General features: G+C 36.8%; 2 protein-coding genes across 7 annotated transcripts; one reads left to right on the top strand and one right to left on the bottom strand.

The window, feature by feature from the left end:
* Nucleotides 1-436: 436 nt before the first annotated feature.
* On the bottom strand, nucleotides 437-5,606 carry LOC103151984 (histone chaperone asf1b-B). Its single transcript, XM_007572280.2, has 4 exons — nucleotides 5,210-5,606; nucleotides 3,769-3,884; nucleotides 3,456-3,632; nucleotides 437-1,179 (listed from the first exon to the last, which is right to left on the bottom strand). Exons 1-4 carry the CDS (start codon nucleotides 5,316-5,318, stop codon nucleotides 988-990), a joined length of 594 nt encoding a protein of 197 aa, XP_007572342.1. The 5' UTR covers nucleotides 5,319-5,606; the 3' UTR covers nucleotides 437-987.
* A 1,154-nt stretch (nucleotides 5,607-6,760) lies between these two features.
* Nucleotides 6,761-11,660, top strand: crb3a (crumbs homolog 3a). Of its 6 annotated transcripts, XM_016660786.1 has the most exons (6): nucleotides 6,761-7,020; nucleotides 7,178-7,284; nucleotides 7,510-7,583; nucleotides 7,889-8,071; nucleotides 10,383-10,423; nucleotides 10,735-11,660. In XM_016660786.1, exons 4-6 carry the CDS (start codon nucleotides 7,984-7,986, stop codon nucleotides 10,948-10,950), a joined length of 345 nt encoding a protein of 114 aa, XP_016516272.1. In that variant the 5' UTR covers nucleotides 6,761-7,020; nucleotides 7,178-7,284; nucleotides 7,510-7,583; nucleotides 7,889-7,983; the 3' UTR covers nucleotides 10,951-11,660. The 6 variants fall into 6 exon arrangements, with proteins under 6 accessions (XP_016516272.1, XP_016516273.1, XP_016516271.1 ...); XM_016660787.1 differs by lacking the exon at nucleotides 6,761-7,020 and having other exon boundaries at nucleotides 7,027-7,266; nucleotides 7,892-8,071; XM_016660785.1 differs by lacking the exon at nucleotides 6,761-7,020 and having other exon boundaries at nucleotides 7,027-7,266.
* Nucleotides 11,661-12,196: the final 536 nt, after the last annotated feature.

The raw sequence follows: 12,196 nt of genomic DNA, 5'->3' as shown, positions 1-12,196 counted from the left end.
TCACACAAGAGCCTCCTATTGGTTGAGTAGAAAATATCCAAATATTGGATTGATGCGATTCGCCTGTTGAACGCTAGATCCCGCCTTCCACACTTGTTAGTAACCAATACGCATGAACGTGTATTTTTTGGCTTTAACCTATTAAATATTGGGATTTATATTATTTATTTTAGCAAAGCACGTACGTTTTACAGTCTTCATCTCATTTATTGATCAACATTTTTTCAGTTATGCACACAACTCACCTCGTTTACCCCGCCAATGTGTGACTGGGCGTGACGTTAACGTGGGCTATTTTTAGTAAATTGTGAGAATACAAAGGGAAACAGCTGGCACTTCAGCTTAAATCGGTGGGAACTGCTCGCTGTAAATAAGATATTATGAATAAAATAACTTAATCTGTCTTCCAAATTACAATGAGAACCCCAGTCACGCAGAGAACTATAACAACCTTTTATTTGTAACACAAAACTCCAATCAGAAAAGAAAAACAAAACAGGAAGTGATACAGTTCTTACAAAGCCTTTCTGAAAAAAATTAAGTTAAGTAGAAGTTTAAGTGCAATTTCACTCAAATATTATTAGATCACCTAACTTCTTCATACATATTGCTGGTTATGTCAAATACTTCAGTGCTGTAATGTCAAAACAGTTACAAATCCACTCTCTAACCAAAGAATGTGGCCAAGTCGGAGCAGCATGTAGTTAAATTTAGTTTAGCTGCATCATTTCATAGCCGTTTATTTTTAACACTTCAATGTAGCTTTTGATAATCACAAGAACGGCACCTTAAAAAAAACAATGATTCCATTAAGATGTTCATAATCTCATAGGAATAAACACCAGAAGTGATGATTGAGGATGTTTCAGGAAAAACTGAAGCAGTAAGGCTGAGAGATCTGAATGTCATTTCACCCACACTAGAATGTCCATAGGCATCCTTTAAAAACAAGGTAACTTGGCGTCTGTCATCACCTTTTGGGCATCTCTATAAGCAATCCATAGAGTTATCTGGTAGTATGCCCACCGGTGGGACCTTGCCTGGCAGACAGGATGGGGGAAGCATGGAGTTTGATGTAGGATCCATGTTTTCAGAGTCTTCCATTTTCTCGGCGCAGCCTTCCCAGTTTATGTGAAATCTTGTAACACGTGGGTTTGATGCTAGGATATTTCTCTGGAGCTGAAAAATAACAACAAAAAAACAGAATGAGTTACCATGGTAGAACAGTAAGATTTATGGTATAAATAAATATGGCGTCTTGGAATGTTTGAGGGTGACTGCCATTAACTACTGAGCTAAAGTTAAAACTGTAGAAAAGTAATACTGGAAACTTACAGTGGTTTCAGGCAAATAAAAAACAGCTTAGTGGAAATTTGGATCTTATAACCTTTGACTTGAGACATTTTTAATATGAAATGAGCAACTACATTAAGTAATCACTTTGCAGCTTTAACTCATCTTTTTTGCGCCTCCAAGGGAACTCTTATTCCACATGTGAGATGTCTGAAAAATGTGACACCTACAATCAAAATCCTTTCTCATTACGGCAAATCTCACAGCAACTTACGACCGAAGCGAATACCTGAATGAGTCACTGCTTGCAAAATGGCAGAAAATCTCTGTAAATTACATAATGAGGAATCGGCTAATTAGCTATTCACAGGACTTTGGTGGGCCATGAAAGCGTGCTTGATGGTGTGAAAGTTGTTGTTTTTTTCATATTTTAAATTTGCAAGCACAAAAATGTAGGCAAACACAGAACATGTGTTTTGCTTTTAAATAAATATATTACTCATGTCTATCTGTGGCATTTTTAAATAAACTTTTTGATCTGAAAGAAAAACTTCAAACCCTGAAATGGCTTTAAATGGTTAAAATTCCTTAGAATGGATCTATCATTATGTTCTACAGATTTCACACATCAGATTTCCTCTGTTTTTGCATTATTGATTCAGTTGATTTAGATTATCAAACAAATGTTAATGGTAGACAAAAATAACTTGAATGAAAACAAAATACTGTTTTCAAATAGTAATGATAATAAGAGAAGAAAATCTGTCCAACCATCCTGATGCTTTTATACCCTTCTAGTGTAATTTTGCCCTAGTGTTCTGAAGAATGCGGTTAATTCTGCCCCATATGAGGGTTTTCAGGCATGAAGAGACTGTTTTAGGTCACACCATCCACAGCAATTCCATCATATTCAAATCTGGATTTCTAAGCTCCAATAGAACCAACCTTCAGCTTATTTTTTTCCAGATATTGAGAAGTGAACTTGCTGGTTTTCTATGGCTCATTTCTCCTGATGCATAGCCCACATGAGCTTTAGCTTAAGGTCAAAAAGTGATGGCACAGAAATTCTGGATTTTCTGGTAGAAACCATAATTCCTGGTTCTATAATTAAGTCATCACAATACATTCAACATGTTTTGACATGTTTGGCTCTCTGTATGGTTTTTTTTTGTTCTGAAATTATGTTATTTTTACACCAGATGTGACAGTACGCACATCTTCTAGAAAGTTTCATCTTTGTCTTGTCAACCCACGGAGTATTATATCTAAACTCTAGGTTAGTTTTATTAGGATGTTTGGCAAATGTTATAGTGGCCTTTGTGAGGTTTGGTCAGCAGTGGTTTTTCAATCTGGAACTCTTCTTTGGTGCCATTTTGGCCCAATTTCCTTCTTATAACTGAATCATGAACATTCACCTTAATGAAGGAAAGTGAAACCTGCAGTGCTTTAGATGTTTGATCTGTGCTTTTGTGACTTCAGAGATAAATCATCCATCCACTCTGGAGCTACCTTTGGCAGATAGATAATGGCATCCCAATTTCTTAGAAATGGCTTTGTGACTCTTTCCAGAGGGACAAAGGTAAATGACGTCGTTTCTCAACCGAGTGTCTTTGGATCCAGGCATGGCGTGTTGCTTTTTAAGATCTTTTGCCTATTTTGGGATATCTGCAAATGATTTCTTGACTCTACAGGTTTGTCAGAGAGAAAGCATCAGTAGGGATAGTGAAACTGAAATTTGGTTTATCACAGTTAATGCATAATTTACTAAACGGTGACAGTGTTTGTTTTTTTTCTGTTAAATACAGGGTTGTGTTGGTATAGTTATTTTCCCTTTTACAAATTAAACGAATCTGAAAACTACATTCTATTTTTTCTCATCTAATTTAGCAAAATACTCAGCTTATATTAGCTTACACTTGCCATCTTATAAAATTGTGAATATGTCCTCTTTATTAATTTTACTATTCACTTATTTCCTTTTATGTTTATCTAAAACCAAAAAAAGAATATTACTACCCAGTCACACGTAAAGTCAATATTCAAATTTCTTATATATATATATATATATTTATATATATGTGTGTGTGTGTGTATTTTTTATATTGAACATTGAGACATTTATGTTAGCAAAAGCCATGTTACCATAAATCAACCAGTCTGACCTGTGTGTAGTCTGGCTTGTTTGGAGGATTTTCACGAAGCTCTGGGTCTGTGTATTCGTTGTTCACATAGTAACCGATACGAATAAACTCCTGGCCACGATAAGTGCATGTAATTAGAACTACGGTTACGCCAACAGCATCACTTTCAGGAATCAAACCAGTATTTGGGGCGTCAGCCTGACAAAAGAAAAAAAAAAGAAAAAAAAAGCATTTAAACTTCAAATGGAGTATGTGTTACATAAGACACAGCTACAGGTAAACAGTAACCTTTCTAGTATTTTTTTTTTTTTACATTTTCTGAAAACAAACATACCTGAAAAACAAACATATGTCTCCCAGCAGGCACAGGCCCAACCAAAACAGAGTCCAGGATTTGGTCATACTCCTCACTTTCTGCTGAACCGACATAGATGATCTTCCATTCTAGATCTATAAAATAAAAAAATAAAAATACTATAGTTACAAATTAAAAAGGAGTTAACTACAATGCGTAAACATGAAGCAAGTTTAAGGTTGTTTCATTTGTTCAAATTTAGTCATTCCAGCAATAGGAGTCCCAAAAATGATATCAACAGACTGATTGTGGGAGCATGAGGCAGAATTTCCACCCACACAAGGATTGGCCACCACAGATACCAGACCTCATGGAGATTCTTTGAGATGCTGAAGAACATTCAATAACGCCATCAGAAGGCTTTCTGTATTCCTTGGAGAATACAGAATATCACCGTCACATCATTTAGAACTCAGTACTTGTTAGAAATCCCTGCAGCTTTTTCAGTGCTGCAGTCAACCTATTGGCAGTATCGTTGATCAGATTCAGCTTAATCTTTTCATTGGTTGTTGATGACTTTCCAATTATCTGCAACATGTGGCTCTGGGGCTGCAAGTGGCTCTTTGGGCCTTTCAGAATGGCTTTTATCTTTGACTATAAATGTTATGGACCTAAAGTTGCCAAATATAAATGTTTCAACAAATGCAGGTTTTAGCAGCTTTTTTAGCATTTCCACAACAGAAATACACTAAAAGTACCAGTAAAATCATTTTAGATCCAGTTCTCTTAACATTAGTTTGTTAACTATTGTGCTTTAATTTATACAATTTTCCATAAATATGAACACCCCAGAGGGAAATGTACCATATCATCTTCATTTTGCAAATATCATCTTCATTTTGCAAATATAATAATTCTAAACCTAAAAATATAAACAAAGTGGTAGCTCAGATTCATTATACCTGATGACAGGTGTGAATTCAATAAAACTCGATGCTTAAACTAAATCATAAAGGCATTTCAATAAATGCAACGTCATTGTTGCTTTTTATTTTAAGGTTTTATTCCAGTTTGTAAATTAGCTAGTTTTCCTCTTTAATTAGATTTTATAAATGTCACATTATGTGTTGAAAAAAGTATTGAAATTGCCCATTAGTGTTTAATTTTACTTGCGTAGCAAAAAACTGTCATTTTATATTTGTGCTACACTTTTAAACTGCCACAAATTGAACTTGCCGTCTCTCTTTTTTCTCTAAAAGTCAAATCGAGAAGGTTATATTTAAACAAAACCGTATTATGCGAATATTCTGTGTCTATCCCGAGGAATATTTAAGTCAAGCTGTATTGAAAGTCTTTCTGTACAGCTCGCTCTGTTAACTTTAACCGAAGTAAACCGATAGCCGTTAGCCTCCACTATAAGGAGTCTGTTTTTAGCGTCGCACAAGCAGTTATATGAAGGTTTTTCTGCAATGGTACTCACCTTCAGGAAGGTCTTCCATACATTCAAAGGTGATTTCAAACTGAAAAGGGTTTCCAAAAGGACTCGGGTTGTCTAAGACGGCTACATTCAACACTTGCACCTTTGCCATTGTTGCTGGGGCGCTAAACTCGGGCCTAATAAAAACAAACGTCCAGTTTCCAAGAGGAGCTTTAACAGCGGCACTGCCACCCGAGTATTATTAACAGAGCTACTCGAGACACACCTCCGTGTTTACCGGCTCAACCACACGAAAAATATTTAACTTCTCAATGTCAATGTTAAACTAGGTAATGTGTCTTAGTATTTAACAATAAATTGCCGCCCTCCAGCCGCTTTGACTGTCCTACCCAGATGTCACCGCGAGTATGGCAAGCCGTAAGTACGTGCAAGACGTGTAGCGCGCTTGTTTTAAAACAGAGACGGACTGCTTTTACTGACCCCTAGTGGTACAAACACTCAACATCAGCTGTAAACTTTTTTACTTTCTAAATTATCTGATAGTCCAAACAAAGAAAATCTATCACTGTGCATAAAACGAGCAAAATATATCATTTTTGTACATTTGCAAAGGTGCAATCTGGTTTTGACAGTTTTTTCAAATAGATTTAACTACATTGCACGAATAAAAGATAGATTCAAAATATACATCCAAACAACTTTAAATTACATTTATTGTTTTCAATTAATCTTATTTTCGGTCGCAACAGACACCATAAATATCTTGTTTAGGTTTTGATTGACAAAAAAATTGCATATTTTGTGTGCCAAAAATTTATGTCAGCAGTACATGTTGCAGAAAATACAGGTGTTATAAATATCCTACAATTAGTCATTAAATAGATTATTATTATTATTATTATTTATTTATTTATTTTTTTTTAGAAATTTCATCATGTGAGATATAAATGTGAGTAGATTTTTCATAGAAATGTACCAACATATTTCAGTCACTCTTTTTTTAAATCTATTTTTTTAGAAAAAACCTTTTCCTTAGGACCCAAAAGAATAGAGACCAAAAAGTAAAACTAAAAATAAAATGGTAATAAAAACAATTTTATTGTTGGTTTAAAAGGCGAGTAAAATTGTTGAAAAAAAATTGTAAACATTTCAAATTCTTCTCAAAATAAACACTTTGCTCACATTTTATGCCCTAAGGATCAAAACAGCCAAAGTTATGCAAAAATAACATTTTAAAGAAAGTGTGTAGCATCCAGAAGGCTAAGAAATGTGTTTTCCAGTCTGCAGACATTGCCTGTATATATTAATTGAACATATTAATTTAAACTAAGCTGCTATACTGTGGACAAACACTTGTCTATAGCCTTTTAATTAACAAAGAAGATGATTTTATGTAACAAAAGCTCATCCTCTATACTTCTTACACATATCTGAAAATTGACATTAACTTTTTTTCCTTCCCCTTTTTTTTACCTATACTATTATCAACTACTGATAATAGGACATAGTAAAAACACAAACCAATGCACTGAGAACATTTCACATCAATACACTTGATATAGTTTTTAATAGGAGCGTTTTACTTAAAACAAAACACACCTCAGTGCCCTCTTAATGATCTTAATAAATTCAGATCTGCAGAGATTAGACTTGAAGTAGGCAACTTTTTCTTTTCACCCCAACCCCGAGTCTGAGAAGGGGAGATTACTGGAGGATTAGAGCCCATTGGACCAGCTGGCCTCCCAAATTCCTCCTTAAAATATCTCAGGAATGCTGATACCCCCTCTCATGATGGGAACCGTTGAACCTGATGGAGGCGCTGTTTAGTGCCACCTCCTTGAGCAGGTTGCTAGGTAAGAGCTGGACAGGACAGGGAGTGCAGTTGAACTCACATTGTCTTTGTGCAGTTTGGGGCAAGTGACAGAAACTAGGCTTATTCACATCACAACCTGGTTTAAGACATATTTATAATTTAAACGGATTTGGAGATGTTTTATTCTTTTCCTCAAGGGCTTCATGGGGAAGGAGCTGTTCTGCTTCACTAAACTGCACCTTTCTTCGACTTTGGTACAAAGGAGGATCTGTCCGCCCCGCTGCAGGTAGATAACTGTGCACAGGTAATGTAACACGAAACTGAATCATGTGACCAATGGGAATCTTTGGGGTAGGGGGGGAGGAGGGGGAAACAAAACTGCTTTGCATAAAATATCTACTGAAAGAGCAGTTTTGGATGTAGTTCGGTGGTAAAGACACTTTGAATCGATTTTAGGAGTATTTCAGTACCTTACGTTTCTTTTTTTTTTGGATCTTTTTCTTTTATCCCGATGATTATCTATACGCAGAAGTGAGGCGGAAGCTGCTCGTGCGAGAGGAATCAACCTGTTCGATGTTTTCCCGACCGTCCGGATCAAAGCAGGTAGCTGGGTGTTGTCTTATTTAAGTTAGTCAACAGATCTTATAAGAATAAGATTTGAAAGTCGACTTTTCCGTTTTCAAGTTATATTCGGATTGCAACACATTATCTATTTATAGGGGGTGTTTTTTATTATTATTTTCAAGCAGTCTGAGCAGGTTGATGGTGATTCAGCAGCAGAATGAATGTGACTCAGTAGTTGTGGTATCAGCTGCCTGACTCAGCCACACAATACAGAGTGTCTAAGTGAACTCAGAAGAACATAAACCTCCTCTTTTATAATAATGATAATAACACTGTGTTTGTAGCAGTTAAAAGGAGGCGTTAAGTTCTCCAAGCGAGTGGTGGAAGCAGTGAAATGGACCCAAGCTGATGCCCAGTAACCCCAGCCTGCCCCGCAGAGATGGCAGCCTGTCCATTGGTGCTGCCCTTACCTGAAGCCGTGGTTGGGAGCGTTTTACTGCTGGTGCTGAGCAGTAATCCCGTATGGGGTGAGTAAGCTACCATTCTCCACACTCCTACACAAATGAGCTAAGCATCCGACCACACCTATACACACACACACACACATGCACACAAACACACGCACACACACACACACACACACACACACACACGCACACAAACACACGCACACACAAACACACGCATACACAATCACACCTTTAAATCTTTTCAAAAACAAATCTTCAGAGACAAAATCGGATACATGTAAAGGCTTGTTAGTGTTGGCAAGAGCATCCCATTTAAAGAGACAGGTGTATTTTTAAGAGTCAAGGCTGTCTAAAGGTGCACCTTTTAGACAGCAGTCCTGCTTTAATCCTAAATTTAGAGGAATTGTTTTTCAGTGTCCCTTCTCTGACCCTCGGTGGTTATCAAGTTGTACTTTCATCCTTGAAAATCTCACTCTTTGCCATTTGGTGAATGATTGACTCAGGATACCTTAGGCGCTGGTTTCAGTTTTCAAAACAAGACTTTCTCCTTCACACGACTCTTAGGATGCCTAACACAAGCAAACTGGGCAAATTTGAGTTCCCCCCCCTCTCTATTGTTCAAGCCTGCATGGCGTGTTGACTCTGCATTCCTATGTTTCTCATCTTGCTGCTTATTTGCTCTGCTGGTCAAGAAGTTACAATGAAACTTCATGAGGTAAGCGAGCGGTTACATGGCTGGACAAGGATCAAATAGCTGATAAGCAGTGCCTGACTGGAGGAGTATCTGGTGCTGGTTGCTCGAAAGCGGTCAGAAAATAACTTGCTGAGCTGCAGATTTAGTTTGCTTTTTTTGTCTTGATCTGTCGCAAGCAAAATTATAAAACAGAGTAGGGAGTAATGTAATACTACTGGTGTTAGTAATTTGATTTTATTTTTGTTGGGTTTTCATTTTACATAGACCAATTTGTCAGAAAAATATCATCTAACATGGACTTCTTGTTAAGGTTCCATGTAGGAAAAATTATGCGTTTTGCCAATTTGCTGATCCTAACTAAGGCTGTTATCCAATTAATGGGTTGTTACATCTCAGTTATGACTTGTAAACCAATTTTGTTACTATGTTTAGCCAATGTTTAAATCAACATTACGAGATTAGAGCTGCTGATCTCGTAATATGGACACTCAGGCCATTTTACCTTGCTAGTACTGCGTTTGACTCCCTTAATTCTTTCCAAAAAAAAACAGATTCTACAAGGTTAAGGGAAGCATGCCATGCACAGTTGGTCCATGCTGACATAATAGCATCACACATTTCTGCAGGTTTGTCTGCTGCACATCCTTGATGTTACGAGCCCTTCCTCCACGTCCAGAGGTGCTCTGTTTAATTGAGATCTAGTGACAGAGGAGGTCACCACAGCGCCATGTGAAGCAGTATAGAAATTCACCAAGACAGACATTTTTTAAAATAATATAAAGGACTCAGAGTTGCCTGTGTGAATTGGATCTTCTATTTATTGTTCTTGGCTGAAAGGAATGATACCTAAAATAGTCTTCTGCTGATGTAGCCCTTCTTCACATGTTCGGGCAATCAGAGTATTCTACGTATCTTTGCTGTAGCAATTAGTTACTGGATTTGCTGTTGCCTTTCTGTTATCTCGAAGGCGTCTGTCCGTTCTCCTTCCGCTCACTGGAAATTTTCTTTCTTTTGGATCATCCTCTGCGAAACCGGTGTGAGTGAATGTCCTTGCAGATTAACTGTTTCCAGAAATACTCAGATCAGCACGTCTGGCACATTTGGCACCAACGACCATATCCGAAACATTCTTCCTTCCTCTCTGTGATGCTCGGTTTGAACTTGAGCGAGTCATCTTAATTACATTTAAATTACCAGATGCATTGAGACGACGCCACGTATTTGACCCAGTGACATTTTGTGTCACTTTAGGTACACTCTGTGAACAGGTGTACCTAAAAAAGCTGCTACTGAATGCAGGTGGTTGTTTTTCAAAAACTTGTTGTCTTCTATAGCGGACGACGAAATAAAAACAAACATTGAAGCTAAGCTGAAAATTTTTAACTTTGTTACTTTTACTGCTTGCTTCGCTGTTTATTCACAATGTGTAACTTATTAAGTATACTTTGGAAAATAGTCTTCTAAAAGCAAATTTTTGGGCTAACAGGTCAAATTGTGCCTCCAATCACAAGCTGTTTAATAAATATGGGAGTCTCTGAGGTTTGTTTTTGATTTGTGTCCTGTGGTCAGTCAAAAATTTTATGTATGGCACAGAAAACATATCTCTGACAATGATTTTATAATCAGTTTCACTGGAACCAAAGTGACGTTTAGATTTGCATTTTTTTTGTACAGGAAATTCCACTTCTACGACTGCCAGTCCTACTAACAACACAGTAAGTGGAATTGATTTGGAATGTTCTCTAAAAAAATAATGTAATTCAAGATAAAGTCATGTGAAAATGGTATTAACTAATTAATTGTTCTATTGCAGGACATTTTTAAGCAGAAATAATTTACAAAATTCAAAATGTAATTGAAAAAAACTGATCTACAGGGACAAAAAGTTGAATTAAGAAGTGATTATTTTTTAACAAAACTAGAGTTAGCACAAAAAGCAAATGCAACTGAAGCATTTGTTGCTTTCTTTTATGAAGTGGCAAGGGAATCTGTGAACTTGTGAACTAACTGTTTTAACTCCTTACAAATTCAGGGACCAAACATTGTAGCTATCGTGGCCCCGACAGTCACCCTGGGCGTTCTGGCCATAGTTCTGGGCGTTCTTGGCTGGCTGTTCTTTGTGGTGAAGAAGAAAAGACAAACTGAAGGAACCTACAGGCCCAGCGCGGAGGAAAGTTCTGGCCCTCGCAGCGTGGCCGCGCCAGATGCCTTAAAGCTACCAAAGGAGGAGAGACTCATTTGAGATTTGTGCAAAAATACCAAAACGGACAAAAAGTTGCAAGCACGTTATCGTGGCGCTGTTGCTAAGTGACGTGGCTTTAAGCTGATAAACTGTGGGAAGAGCTTCAGGTTCAAGAGAAGACGGGGAGTGAGTTTTTACACTCCACACCATGCTTCCTTTTTAAACAAGCACTGAATAGTTTCTGCTTGGCACACAGCAGAGGAGCGCTCGATGATCTAATGGAGGGAATCAAGAACAATTAAACACTTCAATCAACTCCGAATGTCAAATAAGCACATTTGATACTGCAGTATTTCATAGGCACTAATAATTGTAGTTATATGTTTTCTTTTTTCTTTTTTTTTTATTAGTATCCATGACAATGTAACACATCAGTTGATTAAGCCCATTATGAAGTCACTTGTCAATCTTTGCAGATCTATAATGCCATGCTATTGTTTTTTCAGCTAATTTCATTTGAAATGGACATGGAAGTCTCTTTTTATTTGATGAATTATATCAAACATGATTTTATTTTAACCTAAGCCTGCTGTGTAAATACAAAACATTTCTGATTTTATTCAAGCAAAAGCAAAAAGCTATCAAATGTTTACACTTTGAAGTGTTTACACTTGGAGCAATTGTCATTTATAGTGGCATGGTTCATACATTTCATCAGATCATTTCGGCATGTTTATTTATGCTTTTACCAATTAAATAGTGAAATATTGGTTTGCTGCTTGTGTTATTGAGCGTGTCGGTCGAGCATGAAGATGATGGACAAAATGTAGTCTTATCTAATAATTAAGTATCAACATGTACAGTTTCTGAACTTACTAAGATACTCTCAGGATGAGAAACCTTATCAATGCATTTGTACAAAAAGTCTCAGAATGATAAAACAACTTTGTAGATAAGCTTTTCCTGTAACAAGAATGCGAAAAGAGTAAAAGCAGACTCATGGTTAACTTATTTGTTGAAAAACTAGCAGAAGGAAAGCACTGTTCCTCTCTACCATTCAATATTCACAGGAAACAGACTGACCTTTCATCGTCCCAGGCTTCAGTTCTTACTGTATGTGACAAACTGATTATTCATAATGAAAGGCTGTCACCGATAGCTCCAAGTAATTTTGCTATCATAATTTTACAAGATTGGATGGTAAAATATAAGCAGTTTTGGCTTTAAGTCTACAGATCTTTAATTGAGGCATTGATTATGAATGTCTTTTTTCCTATGCTACTGAAAAGACTTCCATTAAGGTGAA

This window comes from Poecilia formosa, unplaced genomic scaffold (genome assembly GCF_000485575.1).
Source record: "Poecilia formosa unplaced genomic scaffold, Poecilia_formosa-5.1.2 Scaffold298, whole genome shotgun sequence".
Classification (NCBI taxonomy): Eukaryota; Metazoa; Chordata; class Actinopteri; order Cyprinodontiformes; family Poeciliidae; genus Poecilia; species Poecilia formosa.
The sequence above is the reverse complement of the archived record's forward strand: the minus strand, read 5'-3'. Positions and strand labels throughout refer to the sequence as shown.

Bases quoted from the DNA above. Each gene is read 5' to 3' on its own strand.
- crb3a (XM_016660786.1), top strand. From the start codon at position 7,984: ATGGCAGCCTGTCCATTGGTGCTGCCCTTACCTGAAGCCGTGGTTGGG. The intron at 8,072-10,382 runs GTGAGTAAGCTA...TTTTTTGTACAG, and splicing joins GAGCAGTAATCCCGTATGGG to GAAATTCCACTTCTACGACT. The intron at 10,424-10,734 runs GTAAGTGGAATT...AACTCCTTACAA, and splicing joins CCAGTCCTACTAACAACACA to ATTCAGGGACCAAACATTGT.
- LOC103151984 (XM_007572280.2), bottom strand. From the start codon at position 5,318: ATGGCAAAGGTGCAAGTGTTGAATGTAGCCGTCTTAGACAACCCGAGT. The intron at 3,885-5,209 runs GTGAGTACCATT...TTTATTTTATAG, and splicing joins TATGGAAGACCTTCCTGAAG to ATCTAGAATGGAAGATCATC. The intron at 3,633-3,768 runs GTATGTTTGTTT...TTCTTTTGTCAG, and splicing joins GACATATGTTTGTTTTTCAG to GCTGACGCCCCAAATACTGG.